The 19,819-nt window shown below is 30.7% G+C and overlaps 1 protein-coding gene across 1 annotated transcript; it reads right to left on the reverse strand.

Moving 5' to 3' along the window:
- Positions 1-7,075: 7,075 nt before the first annotated feature.
- On the reverse strand, positions 7,076-9,659 carry LOC127259790 (rop guanine nucleotide exchange factor 5-like). Its single transcript, XM_051287383.1, has 7 exons — positions 9,368-9,659; positions 9,168-9,284; positions 8,937-9,091; positions 8,754-8,828; positions 8,352-8,651; positions 7,925-8,260; positions 7,076-7,838 (listed from the first exon to the last, which is right to left on the reverse strand). Exons 1-7 carry the CDS (start codon positions 9,597-9,599, stop codon positions 7,290-7,292), a joined length of 1,764 nt encoding a protein of 587 aa, XP_051143340.1. The 5' UTR covers positions 9,600-9,659; the 3' UTR covers positions 7,076-7,289.
- Positions 9,660-19,819: the final 10,160 nt, after the last annotated feature.

Consider the following 19,819-nt stretch of genomic DNA (forward strand, 5'->3'; position numbering starts at 1 on the left):
CTGAAAGAGTTTTTTAGAAGAGAGTATTTTTAATTAAAAAAAATAATGATCTTCTTCGTAAGCTTTAATACTGAGTTTTTAAAGAGGAGAAAAATAAAAAAATAACGTTTATGGGATTATTTATTATTTTAAACACGTGAAGAGGAAGATGTTAATCTTTCACCCACATTTGCACGTTGCAATTTAGTTGCAACAATAATATTTTATCTGATTATATAATTTTCCAAGTCAAATTAAATTAATCAAATAAAATAATAAAATACAAAAGTGATTTTGTTGTTATTGGGCTCAACCCGTGTGGCCCACGAGCCCCCACGGCCCCAAGGCCCAAGGCCTTATCTTTGACTATTAATTTAACCTAAGCCCAAGCAAGCCAAAGCTCTAGCCCAACCAATTTTGTCATTTATCATAAATGGGATAGATGTTTATATAAAGAGACATAAAACTCTTTCATGTTTCCAATGTGAGATAGCCTTTTCATATTCCTCTTTCACCTTTTAAAAATCCAACAATCCCCCACATGAAAGAAGAAAGACAATGACTCGATGAAAGAAAGATGAATTCTGCATGGGATAAGTAAGTATCCTTTTGAACTTTCCTTTTAGCAGTATGTAGCCTTTACCAACTGTCTAGTGGACACGTTGTCCTTTAACTGTTCAGTATTTTAGTAAGTAGGTTATATACTGATACATAATCCATGTACCTAGTTCGGTTCGTTATAGTTTGGTCCGTTTTGGCCATGGAGCCCGTCCTGGTTCTGCAAGAGTTTCTAAAGAACTGAGCCTGAACAGTTCTCATTTGAAGCGACTTCACTTCTCTCTCACATAGGTGATCTTTCTAAGTTTTTGAGTAATACAACTCTTATTTAGTGATCATTAAAGCAATGATTTGCTATTCTTCTTACTATGTCACCGTTTGTTGACAGGAATGGGTTGAGGCTATTAGTCCCCACAATGACGCACATAGGTCTTATAGGGAGATTGTCCTATTGAATCTAGTTCTTGGGATCTCCAATCTTTCTAGGTTGGGTTTTCCTTCATAAGACTTATATTTTAGCAGGCTTAAGTCTCATTCCTCTAGTTAGTTTGTAAACTGCATCACGGTTTAACTATTTGGTTAGCGGATCCGCTAGGTTATCTTTTGACGCAAAATGGTCTATCAAAATAACCTTAGTTGTGATCAGTTGCCTTATGGCATTATGTCGACGACAAATGTGTCGACTCTTTCCATTGTACATTGTACTCTCTACTCTGCCAATAGCAGATTTACTATCGCAGTAAAAGGTTATGGCAGAGACAGGTTTGTCCCACTCTTGAATGTCCTCAAGAAAGTTGCGAATCCATTCCGCCTCTTCTTCAACTTTATCCAATGCAATGAACTCAGATTCTATTGTGGATTTGGCAATAATTTTTTATTTTGAGGATTTCCAAGAGATTGTTGCACCTGCTAGTGTAAACACATATCCACTTATGATCTCGAATTGAGAGTATCAAATATCCAGTTTGCATCTAAGTAGCCTTCTACTATAGTTGGATGTCTGTTGTAGTGCAGCCCGTAATCTCAAGTGTACCGTAAGTACCTAAGTACACGAACTATGGCTTTCCAATGCTCTTTACTAGGATTACTCGTATACGTACTCAGCTTGCTTATAGCATAAGCTATGTCAGGTCTAGTGCAGCTCATTAGGTACTTATCAAGCTTCCAATTATCCAAGCGTATTCAATTTGGGATACACCTTCTCCACGATTTTTGGATAAATGGATACTTGTGTCTAGTGGAGTTCTCGTTATTCCTGTATTATCCTTACTGATTTTTTCGAGAATTTTGTCTACATAATGAGTTTGACTCAAAATTAGTCCATTTTTTGTTCTGTTGATCTTAATTCCTAAGATCACATCAGCGAGACCCATGTCCTTCATGTCAAATCTAGAATTTAACATGTCTTTGGTAGACTTAACAATATATTCGTTGCTACCAATGATAAGTATATCGTCTACGTAAAGGCATATTATCACATAACTAGACTCAGTGATCTTTACATATATACATTTATCACACTCATTGATTCTGAAACTACTATTCATCATGGTATGATCAAATTTCTCATGTTATTTTTTGGAGTTTGTTTAAGTCCATACAGTGATTTCACAAGTTTATAGACTTTCTTTTCCTTTCCTGGAACTGTAAAGCCTTCCGGTTGTTCCATAAAGATCTCTTCATCAAGTCTCCATTTAAGAAGGCCGTTTTCGCATCCATTTGATGTACCTCAAGATTCCGCATAGCGACTATCGCAAGGATCATCCTAATGGATATTATTCTCGTGACAAGAGAATATGTGTCAAAGTAATCTAGGCCTTTTCGTTGCCTGTAGCCTTTGATCACAAGTCTAGTATTGTATTTGTCTATTGTACCGTCTGGTTTTATTTTTCTCTTGAATATCCACTTTGATCCAAGAGGTTTCGAACCAGGTGGGAGATCTACAAGTTCCCCAAGTGTGATTCTGAATAATAGAATCAATTTCACTTTTTACGGCCTCTTTCCAAAGAGGCGCTTCAGCAGACCTTATCACCTTAGCATATGTTTGAGGCTCGTTTTCAAAGAGATAAGTAAAATATCATTTCTAAACGAATTTTCAACTCGTGCTCGCTTGCTTCTTCTGAGCTCAGGTTCCTGACCTGGTTTAGATTCAGATTCATACATTTCCATTCGATGTTGGTCTTGGTCCACAGTTCCGTGTTCTCGGTTGGCCGAACAAGGTTTAGTGCCTGCCTTTGCAGGGAACACATTTTCAAAGAATGATGCATTCTTTGATTCCATTATCATATTTTTTGGGATATCCAAAATTTTCGAATTGAATACCAAGAACCGATAAGCAGTATTGTTATGTGCATATCCTATTAAAATGCAGTCCACTGTCTTGGGATTGGGACCGATTCTTACACGTTTTTGAGGTGTTACCGCTACCTTAGCTAGACACCCCCACACTCGAAGGTGTTTGTAAGATGGTTTTCAACCTTTCCAAAACTCATAAGGGGTCTTCTTCATCTTTTTCCGAGGTATTAAGTTAAGCAGATAATTACTGCTTAATATTGTCTCCCCCCACATGTTTTAGGGTAGTCCACAACTTAACAACATCGCATTCATCATTTCTTTTAATGTGCAATTTTTACGTTCAACGACGCCGTTTGATTGAGGTGAATAAGGTGGAGTCACTTCGTGAATTATTCCATTTTGTGCACAAAATTCACCAATCGGAGTTTCATATTCTCCATCTCTACCACTTCGAATTCGTTTAATCCATTTGTTGAGTTGGTTTTCCACTTTATTTTTGTACAAAATAAATTTACTTAATGCCTCATCTTTGCTTTTAAGTAAATACACATAACATTATCTTGTACAATCATCAATAAATGTAATAAAATATTTATTACCACATCGTGTTTGGAAAGACGACCGAGTTTGTTTTGCTTCAACACAAATTTCACATTTTAATTTATTTAATTCGAACCTTGGAATTTGGTTCAGGTTAATTAATCGACGAATTGAATCATAATTAACATGACCCAATCGACTATGCCATAAAGTAGATGACTCAACAATATAAGCAACAAACTTATTATGATTATTTTCAATGACAGTCATAATACAACATTTCAGAAGTCCATCCTCCACATAACCTTTACCCACATACACTCCTAATTTACGCAAAACAAAATTATCACCATTCAGATTAATATTAAAGCCGTTTTTCATCAGGAGTGTCCCCGAGACCAGGTTCTTCATCATTGTTGGCACGTACAAGGCATTGGTCAGCGTTACAACTATTCCAAACGTCATCTTCAGAAGCATCTTTCATTTTTCCTTGACTTCAGCAGGAACAACATTCCCCATGTACATCGTTTCTCCTTCGACACGCTCGAATGAGAAAACTGATTCCTGTCCATACTGATATGGCGTGTTGCTCCCGTGTTGAGCCACCACTATTTCTTGTTTGATCACACCAGATTTGCCTCAGAGACAACACATGTCAGGTCAAGTAGCTCTTCATATTTAGTAACGACGTGTGCCTGATTCATCTCTTTTTTTCTTTTCGGCGCCTTGCAGTCTATAGAACAGTGTCCGACCTTTCCGCAATTGAAACTGTTACCTTTGAAGGTAATTTTTTGTCTTTTCAACGCCACCAGATGGCTTCAACTTCTCTTTTCCCTTGTCCGTTGGCTTCCAGTTCTTTTCTGGTTGCTCATTGTTCCTCAGAACTATCTTGAAACGAGAGCCTTCGGCTTTGTGCTCGACTACATTGGCCTTGCTGTCGAGTACCAGATGTCCCATGTTTGCTAGGTTCGATCATTGCTCTTCTTCAGTTTGGAGATGATTAATCAGTCTCGCCATATCTATTTCTTTGTGTTTGTGTTTCAAGTAAATTCTGAAATCACCCCAACTAGGTGGCAATTTTTCAATTATCGTTGCCACTAGGAAAGCTTCACTCAGCTACATCCCCTCGGCTTGGATCTCATGCAGAATCAGCTGAAACGCATCAAGCTATTTCGTAATACTTTTTCCATCGACCATTTTGAAATCCAAAAACCTTCCGATGATAAATTTCTTTGCACCAGCATCCTCGGTTATATACTTTTTCTCCAGCGTCTCCCACAACTGTTTAGCTGTTAGTGCATGACGGTATATACCATACAAGGAGTCGCTCAAGCCGTTCAGTACATAATTTTTGCACATAATGTCTAAATGGTTTCAGGCTTTCAGAATTTGTGCTTTCTGTTCTTCCGAGGATCCTTCAGGCACAACAAGTGCATCTTCTGTTAGCTAATCTGTCATATTCATCGTGGTTTGATAAAACAACATCTTTTGTTGTCATGTCTTAAAATTCTGCCCGTTAAATTTTTCTAGCTTATCGGCTGCCGCAGCAACAAGCTGCCTAAAAGTTGCAGCAACAGGTTGCATTACATGGTCTATAACAGCAACATGCCCTCCAACTCGTCTAGTGTTGTCCGGCAGATGCAACGAGACCCTACACAGGTCCTACAACCATACGCTGAGGACGAGGTAGAACAACAACAGGTTGTTTCACTCGTGTATTAGCAGAATGCCGTTTCTGTAGTCCAACAACAGGATGGTTGGAGGTCGCAGCACTAGGTTGCGCCCCCTCAATCGCGGCCTTGAAGGCCTGTTCGTACGCTGCCTTCGCAGCCTTTTCCGCAGCAGCCCTCCTGGCCGCCTCGCGCGCTTCGCGTCTGGTAGCAACGATTTCAAAGGCTTCACAGATTGTGCGGGGTGGTTGAGATAACGGAACAGTATGAGCGGGAATGTGAGACTCGTTGGAATTCACCTTATCATTCTCGTCTCCGTCTGCACCATTCTGAACGTCATCATTCAGATCGTTCAGATTTTTGTCAGGATCGCTCATCGCGTCGATCATTGCTTCATTTGCAAGTACGATTTGGGCAGCCTCGATTTGATTGTGGATATGGGGAATTTCGTCAGCCATCTCAAATTTCATCACACGAATTCGCTTCAAGATTGTTGGAGTAGTTAATAGCGAATCCGAGATATGACAAAATCAAATCACCAAATCTGGTAACGAGATCAAAAATTAGATTTAAATTAATTCGAGCCTCGCGTACCACGCGATTTCCTTGAAGTGAATTCGGCCCATCTACTGATCGTCTCCCAGGATAAAATGAATTTCTTACGGAATAACAAATTCCGCACACCGAAGTTGGAAGCTTTTTGGAGAAAAAACTTGTAGAAAGAAATTAATTTTCTGAGAGAGTTTTTCAGAAGAGAGTCTTTTTCATTAAAAAAAATAGTGATCTTCGCACGTTTTAATACTGAGTTTTTAAAGAGGAGAAAAAAAATAATGTTTTGGTGATTATTTATTGTTTTAAACACGTGAAGAGGAAGACGTTAATCTCGCACCCACATTTGCACGTTGCAATTCAGTTGCAACAATAATATTTTATCTGATTATTTGATTTTTCAAGTTAAATTAATTAATTAGATAAAATAATAAAATACAAATTGATTTTATTGATATTGGGTTCAACCTGTGTGGCCTACGAGTCCTACGGCCCTATCTTTGACTATCAATTTAGTCAAAGTCCAAACTAACTCTAGTCCAACCAATTTTATCATTTATCATAAATAAGATGAATGTTGATATAAAAAGACATAAAACTCTCGTGTTTTCAATGTGAGATAGACTTTTCATATTTCTCCTTCACCTTTTAAAAACCCAACAAGGCTAAGGTCAAACATTTTACTCTTTCTTGCTCTCTTTTTGGTTTTTCTCCCTTCATCTCTTTTACTTTTTCTGGCTCACTTTTTTTTTTCTTTTTTTTTTTCATTCTCTTTTTTCCTTTCTCCTCTTTATCTCTTTTATCCTTTCTAACTCAGTTCTCTTTTTTTTTTTTTTTTTTTTTTTTTTTTTTTTTTTTCTCTTTCTCTCATCTAGAAGCTTCCGCATTTAAGAAATCATTGTAGGTAATTTTAAAATTTTAGATGACTTGAATTTAAAAACTCTGAATACTATCATATTTTATAAATATTTGGAAGCTTTTGAAAAACAACCGTTGTGATTGTTCTAAATTAGTGATTGTTTTTTTAGCTCTTTAACATGTTAATTTCATTTTCAATCGATTTATTATTAATTTATATTTTATTTAATTTTTGTTTTCGCTTTTCTTAACTCATGTAATTTTACGATAGATCGAAAAAGCCCACCAACTTTAGACACAACTTCACAACATGGAAAAGTACCCTAGATATTTTAGTGACTAGACATATGTGATTATTAGTTAAAATATTGCTTCCTCTGCATTGTTTCTTGAAAGCCCAAAAAAAAAAAAAAAAAAAAAAAAAAGAGGGGAAAAAAAAAAAAAAAAGAGGGGGGTTGTTTAAATAAAGGGTTTTTGGAGTTTTTTGAAAATTTGAAAAAAAAGGTAATAGTTTTGTGAAAAAAAATATATATTTGATGTAATAGTTTTTAAAAAATGAATAATGTGAAATGAATGAATATATGTTTTCTTAAACAGAGCCTCTATCTTTGAGTTACAACCTGACATCGACAATCAGCAGCAGCAGCAGCAGCAGCAGCAGGCATTGCTTCCTTGACTATCAATCATCATCTTCATATAAAATGAAAATATAAATATGATTTGATTGATGATGCATTCATTCATTCCTAGTTAAGAAGGACAATATATATGGACGATGTGACGATGTCTGAATCAGTTAAAAACTATCTATATATATATATATATATATATATAATCTATCTATAATAATGGCGAGTCCTTGTCCTTTTGTTGTGATGATCTAGAATTTGAATGTTGTTGTTGCTGTTCCATGCTGAGTCGGGACACCGCCCCTTCCGCGATCCTGCTCGAAATCGACCCCAGCCCTTCTAGAATGTTCCCACACCCAACCCTCGACTCTCCTCCGCCACCCCCGCCGCCGCCGCCGCCTAGATAATTTGTCAGTGCCCTCTTCACCCCCATCCCTCGCCGCGGGGGCTTGTTCCCCCCGCCGGTCCTGCTAAGAAACGGGGTTTGCTCCCCGCCTTTCGCCGGAGAAAACGACGGCGTCGGTGTGCTCGAGGCTGACCGGTAGGGAGTGCCCGAGGCGGGCACCGAGAATGGCAATGTGCCCTTCTTACAAGGAACCAAGCCCATTGCCATTGCCGGCGGGACCGTCGACGACGAGTCCTTGTCCGAGTTTTTAGTTATGCCGTCTACGTAGAGCACATCCTCGATGCGTGCCACGACGTTAAATGCCAAACTTTCTAGAACCCGAGAATAGCTCTCCAAGATCGACTTCCCTACGTCCTACAAAATTTTTAAAATCTTTACGGTGATCAATAATCACCACTCAGTGAGCATAGTTTTGAATGACAGTAAAAAAATAAACCGACCTTGTTGCATTGGATTTTGGTTGCGTCTAAAGTGGTTTGAGTGAGCCCCGGAAATCGCTGCTTCAAGCTATACAATAGACTCTCGGCTCTTTCCGCAAGCCCCGAATGATCCCTAACGATCCTCCACGACGATTTGGCCGCGGAAAGGTTTGGATGAGCTGGCGGTTTTGGATGCTGCCTTGCGCGCCAGATGTGCGTCGCAGCCTCCACGCGGTTCGCCATCTCGAGCGCAATGTGCTCTGAGGACAAGTCGAGGCAGTCGAGGAGACAGTCGGCTGAGAAGTGTTCGGAAGTGATGTAGCGGTACATTACATCTCCAAGACAACCTCGACCGTTCTAATTAACACAACCAACAAAAGATATCGCGAATCGTTAATCAACATCATCATTGAATGCGCGAATCATGGATTTCGGCGATTGATCGTACCTTTGGAAGACTTTCGAGGTACGAATTCGGAACTTCAATATCGGCCAGAGCAATGCTGTTGATGGATACCGCGGCTTTAAGTATCTGATTGATGCAGTCGCGCCTGCTGATCAAATTCTTACGTGTCTCCTCGGAAAGGCCGTCGGGAGGGACACGTGGAACCGGCAGCCACCACTTGTCGTCCTGCCTCGGGATCGCGTGTTTCCACGTGGCGGCTGGAATCGAAGGGTCGGTTTCAGGTGCTTTTACGCCTTGATCGACATACCAAAACTCGGTACTAGAAAATCCGTCGAGGATTTCCTGCGACGTGGCGACAAGGAAGCTGTTAGATCAACCGTTATTGTGACAACAAAACAATCAAGTAATCTATCTAGCTAATTAAATCCCCCCTTAAAAGCTTACTAGCAACATGTCGTCGAGCTTTCGCAGAGCTGGGAGATTTATAACTAGATCGGATCTCGGATGCGACGCCATCACCTAACAAGCAAATCGTTTGTATAGATACTTTTTAAACTTTCAAATAAGATCACATCAATTATCTTTTGATAAAAACTTTCAAAATTTTCTACACGGATCGAATTAAACCTCGAGTTTAGTTCCGTCGGGCAATGTCTGCCAGGAAGGGGTGAGCTGGACAATGTGATAACTGGGGCTGAGAAGCCAATCCATCTCCCGCCGCCACATGGCCTTCTTCTCCGGCGGAATGGGCTCAAGCCGCCATACCTGGCCGAACACGGTGGCTGCAGCGGCAGTCAAGACAAGTAATTAAGTACAAGGTTTAATTTTGGATTAATATTTCAAACAGGTTTAGAGTACCGAAGAGATTGGTAATGGCGTTGGAAATGGCCAGGGCTGGACAGACTCCTTCGCCACTTCCCGACATGTCTTCGCCCAGCAACAATTTCGAAAACCTCTCCTTCATCATTTCCAGCTCTGCTATTTAATTCAAATCTCGATCGGAAACCATATCTATATACCAAATCTAAAACTAATCGGTAATAAATTGATTAACTGACCTGATGAGACTTGCGAAACCTGCTTTGAATCGTCATTACTTTTAATTTTAGTATTATTATTACCATTATTATTACACATCTCAGAAGTCGGCAAAGTGTCGAAACCCTTTCCGACAGAAGAAACCGAAGAACAAGAGGAGGACTTGTCGGAACTGAGTCCGCTCTCGCAACTACTGTCCGCCGCCGCCGAGTCGGAGGGGCACCTATCTCCGCCATTGCTCTTGCTCTCCATCTCAATACAAAATCGAATCAAAAACAACAAGGGCTCTGCTCAATTTTTTATTTTTATTTTTTTTTCAAAAATTCAGATCCATGGAAGAGAGATATAGAGGGGGGGGGGGGGGGTGGGCATGGGTTTGGGGGTTTGAATGTGAATGGGAAATTAGGCCGCTGGGTGAAGCTGCCAAATGCCCGAAGTTACCAACGTCTATATTTTGGTGCAGTCGCTCCTCCGCATTCAAATTTGCTAACGAGAATATTATTATATGGATTGTAATGGAAAGCGACACGTAGCCGTAGCCACAGGCGTGGTAGTAGTAGTACAGGGGGGAATATGTGAACTTACTGTTTTGCCCTTTCGAAATTCAAATTATTTTTGCTGTTTACGGAAATAGTATTCTCAAAATCGTATCCATAGAGATATATATATGTATGTATTCTTAACGCCATAAATATTTTAGGTAAAAAGAAAAAATAAGCACTAATCTCTGTCTCATAATAAATAATATTTTTTTTTATATTTGATAAATTTTATTAATTTAATACATGTTTAATAAATATAAATAAATAATATTTTTTTTATATTTGATAAATTTTATTAATTTAATACATGTTTAATAAATATAAATAAATTTAATTGATTTTAAAATATATAACTGTACATTATGTAGAATTCACTTAAAAATCCCTTTGTTTATGTGTATTTTCAATAAACAAATATTCTATCTATATTTAAAATTTTTAATCTTTTATAAAATTAATTTATGTTAATTATAAACAAATAAATATTATTTTTATTTATTTGTATTATATAAAATTTTTATATTTATATGGCACATATTTTATTAAAATATAATTTTTAAAATATTTAAATATATATTTTAAATTTTTTTAATTATCTATATATTATTTTTTATTTTAAAATTACTAATAATATTTTTTACATAATAAATAATAAAATAATATCATAATTTATTATTATTAACTAATTAAAAGTATCACTTTACAAACCGTGTCTCTAACTCAATGTATCATTTATAATAGGGCGGAAGGAGTACAATATTATTATTTTATTATTTATTTTTTTAAAAAAATTATACTATTTTCATATTAATTCAATATATTATTTTTATCATTTTTGTCAATTTCAATTAAAAAATAATAATTCTTTATTATATTAAAAGTAATAAATTTACAAACACAAGCCGTCCCACCTACTATGTCCATGTTACCGTTTCTGTCCGTCTCACATCTCATGTAAATTTTTTTTTTTTTTGGAAAATGATTATGCATCTTAATCTCAATATAAATTTTTTAATTTTAATTTTTTTTAATTTTAATTAAACTAATAAGTTATCTTAATCTTAATCTATAATAATTTATATTATAGGTTAATTATTTTCATTAATACATTTTTAATTATCTATTAATTATGCTTATCCTAAATTCTCGTATCTATACTAACCAAGACTTCCAATGTGGGACGGAAGAAGTATAATTTTTACGGAAGTATCTTTTTCTTTTGTATCTGTAAAAGTAAAAAAAAATCAAAAATATCATTTTTATTTTTATTAATTAATAAAATTATATTATTTCTTAATCCACTAAAAAAACAAATAAATATTTTCTACTGAAAAGTATTATTATTATTATTTAAAGTATCACATCAAATATTACTTTAAATACTTTTCATTTTAGATGTATTTGTTCTTATATTTAAATACTTTCATTTTAGATGTATTTGTTTTTCTTTTTCATTAATTGTGCTTATCACCTAAATAAACTTACTCATATAGTTTATATAATATTACAAAAAAATGCTATTTAAAAAAATGAATATAAGAGTTAATTTTTTATTTTTTTTGTTTTTTCTTATCTTTCTAAATTTAGAGACTGAGTATAAAATTTAAATTAAATATTTTCAATCCAATTAAATTTCAAAAAATCCAAATTCGAAATGTTTATTTGTTTTTCACACATACACTACGGGCATGGTGATTGAAACTCCAACTTCAAAGCATGTCAAAGAGTGCTCAACACATTGAGTTATAATTTCTCGGCACATTCGAAGTTTTTTTTAAGAATTTGAAGTTTGAATTTAAATTTTGAAATCTTGAATTATAATTTATTTGATGCGATAAAGTTATGTTTTGATCTGATTTTTTTAAATATAAAATTAATTTTTTTTTATAATTCAAAAATAAAAGATTGATTTGATTTCTTTATAAAAAAGAATATGAATAATTTCAAAACAAAGAAGATTAAACGAACAATGATTTTTTAATATATTTAAGTATGATTTGCGATTTTTTTTATTATAATTTTACATTAATTAAGTATTTTACGTATGTATATTAATTATTATGTTTGATGTTTGTTTGTTTTTTTTTAAAATACAATTTATTATTATTGTTATTATTATTATTATTTTTATTACAAACTTCATGTTCGAGATACATTTACATTTATAAACAGAAGTATATATTTTTAATTCATATTATTATAATTTTTATATATACAAACACCTACAAATATGGGTGTGTTTGTTTGGGGATTTAGATTTTGAATTGGGATATGAATAGTAAAAATTTTGAATTTGAATAGTTGTATGATGTGATATAAATAAGTGTTGATGTGATGTTTTGAATATAAATTTGATTTTTAGTATAATACAAAAAATAAAAAATAGGTGTTTGATTTGATATTTTTAGGGGGGAAAAAATTGGATGAATAGTTGGATTTAAATCCAATCCTCCAAACAAACACACCCGTAACTATCTTGTTTAGTAGGATATATCTTAGTGACATGGTTTGTAAGTTATTTTGGAAGATTTATTTAATAGATATTTGTAAAATAGGGATTGTGAATTCTTATATATAAAAACATTATGACTTTTACTATTGTATATATGAATGTGTTCATTTTGTCATTTCTAAATTTTTTTTACCATTCAATCCTCATTATTTTTATTTTTTTTATAAACTTACTATATTTGTTTGTATGAAATATATGCAATTTTTTATTTTTTTTCTTCTAACATAAAATATAGTATATTCTTTTAATAAATATGACTTTACTAAATATTATTAATATCTTCAATATTAAATTTATTTACTCCCTCCGTCACATAATAAACTATTTATTTTTTCATTTTAGTCCGTCTCATAACAAGGTATCTATTTCATTTTTTTAGTAATTGTACTGTCTATCTAACATTATAAATACCCTTACAACTTACAATATATTACAGAAATGTCATTATCTTTATATCATACAATACTAATAAGGTGTTATTTTAGTTATTCCTATTTCATTCCTACTACATCCCAATATAATATTAGTATTTCTAAAATCCCGTTCAAAAAACAAATGGATATATAGTTATGGGACGAAGGGGGTATATAAATATTATTGCATCAAATTATACTCTCTTCGTCCGTTTCTAAGGGTCTCATTTACCTTTTGCGTCATTGTACTTAACATTAAAAATATCCTTATATTTGTATAATTTTTTGTACAAATGTTCTTATATTGCTATTATAAGACACTAATGAAATTATTTTTCCAATTTTTTCTTAATTTGTATTATGTTTTAATATAATAATTAATATTTAAATATCAACACACAAAAAGTAAATGAGACCCTTAGAGCTGGACAAAAAGTAGTATAATTTAATGACAAGAAAGTCTTTGAACCCAAAAGTATTCACTAGTTAATATTTCTCACGTTATCATATGTATCCATTTGTTTTGTTGCATGTGAATTTTAATGTATTAGTATTTCATAAATAATAGTATAATAGAAAAAGAAAAAAATGATTTTGTTCTTAAATCCATATGCTTTTTAGTGACATGGCTTCATTCACCCAACGCTTTTAAATGAATTATTTTTTGTGTGTGATATGTGAAATTATGTCAAAAATATAAAATATATTATTTTAAGTTGAATATTTGGTTTTTTATAGTGAGTATTTGAAGTTTATTTTGACTTTTTTGACTTTTGTAAAAAAATTTGTATTGTTTATTATAAAATTTGTAGGGATAACAAAACCAATATTGTGTTATATGATTTTTTTCTTAAAAAAAAAAAAAATACATTTGAGTTGGACATGCGAAAATAACAAAATTATTTCATATGATTTGGACGGAGAGAGTATTTAGTACTTCTGTTTTTCCATTTTTGTTGGTCTTAAACAATAATCTTATTTTTATAAATAATCATATTATTATAAAATTACCTCTACTTTATTATTATTATTATGCAAATATCATTACTTTTTACACTAATATATTCACAATGACAAAAATATTTAATTTATATTTTTTACCAACTATTAATATAATATCAATATTTTTATAATTTTGTGCCAAATACAAAATTATTATTGTGGAGTATAACATTAATTCTAACATATAATATTTCTTTAACTCCGTGACCTAAATAAATAAATATATATATATATATTGAATAGGTTAGTGAAAATATTATTTTATTTTACAAAATATCATATTCAAACAATTATTAATATTGTAAATTATAAAAACATAAAAATAAATATCATGAGTTTTGAAAGTTACTTTGTTTGAAAATTCTTTATTTTAATTTTTTTCCATTAAAAATATAGCGTTGAGGTTTAAAATGTATTTACATAGAAATTATAGATATATTTTGAATGATTTTTGAAATTATGTAATTTAATAATCCATATGCATATAATTTTATAAAAATAAAATTTATAGAATATAAAAAGTTAAATAAAATAAAATATCAACTTATATAATTAAATTCATATAATGTTAATACAATAAGATTATTTATTCTCAATGAATGGTTTGTTTAACCTAACAAGTGGGACCCACTATTCAATTTGTTTATTTTTTACCCACTACTCATTGAATGCCTTCCAGCCATCCACGACTAGGGATGGATAAATTTACCAATCATATCAAAATATTTTGTATTGTGTTGAAAATATCGAAAATTTCGGTATACTGAAAATTTCGGTACGGTATAGATATTGTACCTAAGTTTTCGGTACAATATCGGTATGAATTTTTGAAAAGTTCGATATTTCGATATGATACCGTACCGATATTATTTATATTAAATAATTTAATTATTAATATAAACAATAATTATTAATATTTTTTAAATTATAACAAAAAAAATATGTAAACTATTGAAAATTTATTGGTTTTTCAATAATATTTTTGTGGCGGAGAATACTGATATTTATTAATTTTTTTAATTATTTTGAAATTTAAAATTATATTTTCGGTATAATCGGTATATACCGGTATCTACCGAAATCAAAATTTTCGGTATAAGCGGTATATACCGGCATCGTATCGAAATTGAAAATTTTCGGTATAAACCGTATATACCGGTACCGTACCAAAAATTTCGGTATATCAAAATTCAGTATATTGAAACTTTCGGTACAGTACCTATATGTATTTTAGTCATACCGAAAAGTTCGATACGGTATCGATATCGACCGATATTTTTAGTACGGCATTCTATCCCTATCAACGATAGCAGGGAATAATTTGAGTAGAAAAATTCAACAGTTCCCAAATATACAAATTAAGTTGTTTAAATGAATATTTCTTTAGTTACACATATTTTTACATTTATTTGTATGTGATTTCAGATTAAATTATTTAAAAAAAAATTATATTCTTTAATAAAATATTACATTAAAAATATTATTTTAAATAAAAGTTTAAATTAATATTTTATTTTAAATTAATTTTAAATTACAATCAGACATATTTATGTATTTAATTTTAAATTATATTATGTAAAAATTAAACTAAAATTATACTGCAGATATAATATAATACTCCTTCCATTCCAAATAAGGTGCAATATTTGACACGAGTTTTTAGGTGGATAATATTAAGTATGATAATTTAGAAATTGAGTGATGTGATCGAGAGATAAATATATATTTTATTTTTTTATTTGGACGATGAGACGGGATAAAGTATGGGATAGAGATCAAGTATAATTAATTATTTTCTATTTTGAAAATATTACATGTGTTTGGGACATAAAAAAAAATGTTACAGAATATTTGGAAGAGAGTATTTAAAAATAAAAAATTATATGTAATTCTTTTTCCTCATAAAAATTCAATAAAACAAACTGTACAAAGATAAATAATTATTCTTGACATAAATCATACAAATGGAATGAAGAATAACTAATTAATGATTATCCCTTCATAAATGTGAAACAACATTATTGACATCTACAGACTTTATTACAAATTGCCTTAACACTATCCCACATTTGAATTTAATAGAATATTTTTAAATTATACTTTATTCATAATAATTGACATATATATATTATTTTAGACAATTTATAAATATTGACATATTTTTATTATTAGTAAATTTATTTATTTTAAATATAAATTTATTTGTTTCTCTAACTCAACAAACAAACAATTTTATTTATATTTAAAACTTCATATTTTTTATAAAATTATTTTATATTAATCGTAAATAAATAAATAATTATCATTATATAATTTTTTTTTCTATTAAATGATATTCATATTATATATATATTATTGAGATACAATGTTTAATATATTTATACATATACTTTAATTTTTTTTAATATATATATTAATTTTTATTTTAAAATACCAACACCACTCACATGAAAAATAATATCATAATCTATTATGACTACCTTACTAAACTCTATTACCTTAAATAATGTATCACTAATCAAACGTTTTAACTGTTCTGTGACAGAGAAAGTACAAAATAAAAGTTCCTGGTGGGTTTGGTTTTAATTTAAAATTTGGTGTTTCATATGAGTTTTAGTTTAAATACACATTTGTCATGACTCAAAATATCAATTTTTTTTTTTTAGTGAATTATGAAATAATAATATTTTATTTAGTAAAAATGTGTAAAATAATATTGATATTTTTGTCCTTACAAGTACAAATGAAATAAATATTTTGTAAAAGTTAAGATTGTTTTGATATTTATATATATTACTTTTACTATAATAGAAAAGAAATAATTTTAAGTGAGACAAATGAAAATAATAAAATAAATATTTTAAGTTGGGACGGAGAGTATATTATTTGGATGTAATTGTAAACATTAAAAATCAAATACCTAAAATCAATTCAATATTATATATTTTGGAAAAAAATAATTTCCCAATAAAATAAATATGTGATATATTTAATTATGCCCATATATAAACTAATTATTGTACAATAAATATCAATAATTAATTAAAAAAATATGCTCAAAATGAAAGATATCATACAAATATTAAATATCGTAATAGATATCTGACAAAATATATATATATATATATATAAAGGTCTCGACGAAAAAAACAAAATGATAAAATCAAATATACTTTCTAAAAGGGAAAAATGATCCAATAATAAAGAAAATGTCATAAAATCTTTCCGTCGACCAATCAAAATACACCACATGGCTCATTTGAAAAGGAAAATTGAGACTACATCTCCCCGATAAATATAAGTCTTAGCCAAGTCATTCAACATACCAGTTCATTCGCAAATTGGAGCAAATGGGCGAGTCTTTATATTCTCTTTGCAATATTTTTCATATTATTTATGTCATTCGTAGTGTTTTTCATCGAAAGTCTTCAATGTGGACAAATGATCAAATATTAGTTGACAAATTGATAAAGTTAACATTTTCCGTCGTATGTTCAAACTGAAGGAAAGATCAAAACTTCAAAATCCATTGAAAAATTCGGTAAAATCAAAGAGAAGTCATTAAGTTCATCCCAAAGTTTTAAAATATTCTTCAAAATCATCAATTCAGTCTTCTTTAGCCCCAAGGTCAAAGGAACATGCCACCAAAAGCGCTATAGATCACCAATTTCGTCTTCACAAAGATCAAAGCACTAAATTAATCAAAGAAATCATTAAAGCCAAGTCGATGATCAAATTTGATTCCATAGAGACCAAAGCCCTCCACAATCCAACAAAATCATATTGAAGACCAAATCTCTTCGAATTATTCAAAAAAGCCAAAAATGAAAAATCCCTCAAATTCTTCAAAGAAACAATTCAAATTCAAATTGAAAGTCAAATAGACTCGGAGAGAGAATTAAATAACTCATTAGAGAATATGATCAACTTTACTTTAATTTAAATCAAATACTTATAATTTGTATGATTTTTAATATTTATAAAAATAACACAATATTTTGTCTATAATAATATTTTATGAAATAAATGATATATTTTATGATAAATAGTACAAAATGATAATATCAAAATGTGTTCTAAATAATAATAAGAAAACAAACAAACAAACAAATCTAGTCCCAAAGTTTGTGTTTGCATAGGTGTTTAATATAATATTTTATACTATTTGCATAGTGATTTGATGTTAGGGTGTATTGATTGTAATTTGAAATTCAAATCACCACTGTTCATTTTATACGACTTTCAATAAAAATATATTTATTTTTACTATTTATTTTATACAATTTTCAATAAAAATATACTATTTCCGTCATCAATTTGTGTGCTCAAATATTTGGACATATACTTTAATAAAAATGGGTAATACTAGTTGTCATCTTTTGCCTTTTTAGTAAGAAAATACAGAAATATAATGTATTTTATTTGGGATAATTTTTTTTTTCTTTGATAAAATGAAAATAAACATAGTTTTGGATGATGTGGAAGTACCTTCCTTTTTTTTTTTTTTTTTTCACATATAAGAAAAATAATATAATTTTTTAGAATGTTACAATTGCATATTAACCTTCACCCCGAAAAATATTAGTAAAACGGGATAGTATATATACAAATTTTAACTAATACTGTATTATATATAAAAATTGTTTGGGATTTTGAATTTTGAGTTGATTTAAATAATAAAAATTTTGAATTAGAATAGTTGTATGATGTGATATAAATAGGTGTTTATGTGTTATTTTGAAGATAAAATTTATCTTTAATATAATATAGAAAATAAAAAATAGATATTTGATTTGATATTTTTGAAATTTTTTTTGATAAATAATAAATTTCCAAAGGAAATCTGCCAAACGAACACACTATAAATATGCATTTATATATTTACATTACTTATTATTAGAATTACATTCAACATCGCGGAAATAGACTTTTTCATTTTGTATTGATTGAGTTACGATTGAGTTAGAGGTTTCGATTTGAATTTCTAGTTTAATTAACATTTAAATGTAACATTTTGTAAGAAAAAAAAAATAATATACTTTTATTACGACCAATTAGATATAAATACCCAACTCATATTTTATCTTTAAATTCAGACCTTCACATAATTGGAAACCACTCCACTCCCTCTTTATGAAAATATTTGACATCAACTTTCTACTTCATATCAATTTCCATTTATACCCTTACCCCAACCCTAATTCATTTTCTACCTTTATCCCTCCCATACTATTCCAATCGAGTCTATTTATTTCCGCACGAGAGATAAACATATCACATTTCAGGTGGCATATTTTCAGCAATCCAACCCGGTGAATCGGGGATTGATCTTGAGCCAACCTTTGGTGGGGATACAAAATATTGAATTGAGACATTTGATTACAAACTTTTAACAAGGTAAAATTTATTTGTTATTTCATTTATTTATTTGAAAGTTCGATGGCTTGATTTTTGGAGTTATTTGTCCGTTGGAATCGATGCCCGGAGGAAACCATGAGCACTGCCGGAGATTTTGTTGATCGGTTCGACGACGAGGGAGGAGTCCGATCTTGTTTCCCAAAGTCGCCGTTGCTGACCAATGCTTGAAGATATTGTTGATTCTCCGTTCTTTCTGAAATCCTTAGTCGATTTCAATATCCAACAAAAACATAAGAAAATTTTGTGCAATTTTTTTTTTTTTGGATGTAGCATGAATAGGGAAGTAACTTCTTTTATTTCAATTAAATTGGGTATTAATTGATTGATTCAATTTTTCAATTTCAATTTAATTTTGTACTCTGTTGGTACCTCAATTTGAATGTCAACATACACGTATATTTATCGTTGATTTGTTATGAGATAATAATTGATTGTAGTAGTTGCTAATTTTATATTCAATATAATCTATTGTTAGAAATTTATGTATAGGAAAAATATCTTCAATGAAATGTTTGCTTCTAGCATTTGGAATTTGAATCCATTAGCATCATACCTATATTATTTGTATATAGTAAACATATGCTT

The sequence above is a fragment of the Andrographis paniculata genome, unplaced genomic scaffold, assembly GCF_009805555.1.
Source record: "Andrographis paniculata isolate CXL003 unplaced genomic scaffold, ASM980555v1 Contig60END, whole genome shotgun sequence".
Taxonomy (NCBI): domain Eukaryota; kingdom Viridiplantae; phylum Streptophyta; class Magnoliopsida; order Lamiales; family Acanthaceae; genus Andrographis; species Andrographis paniculata.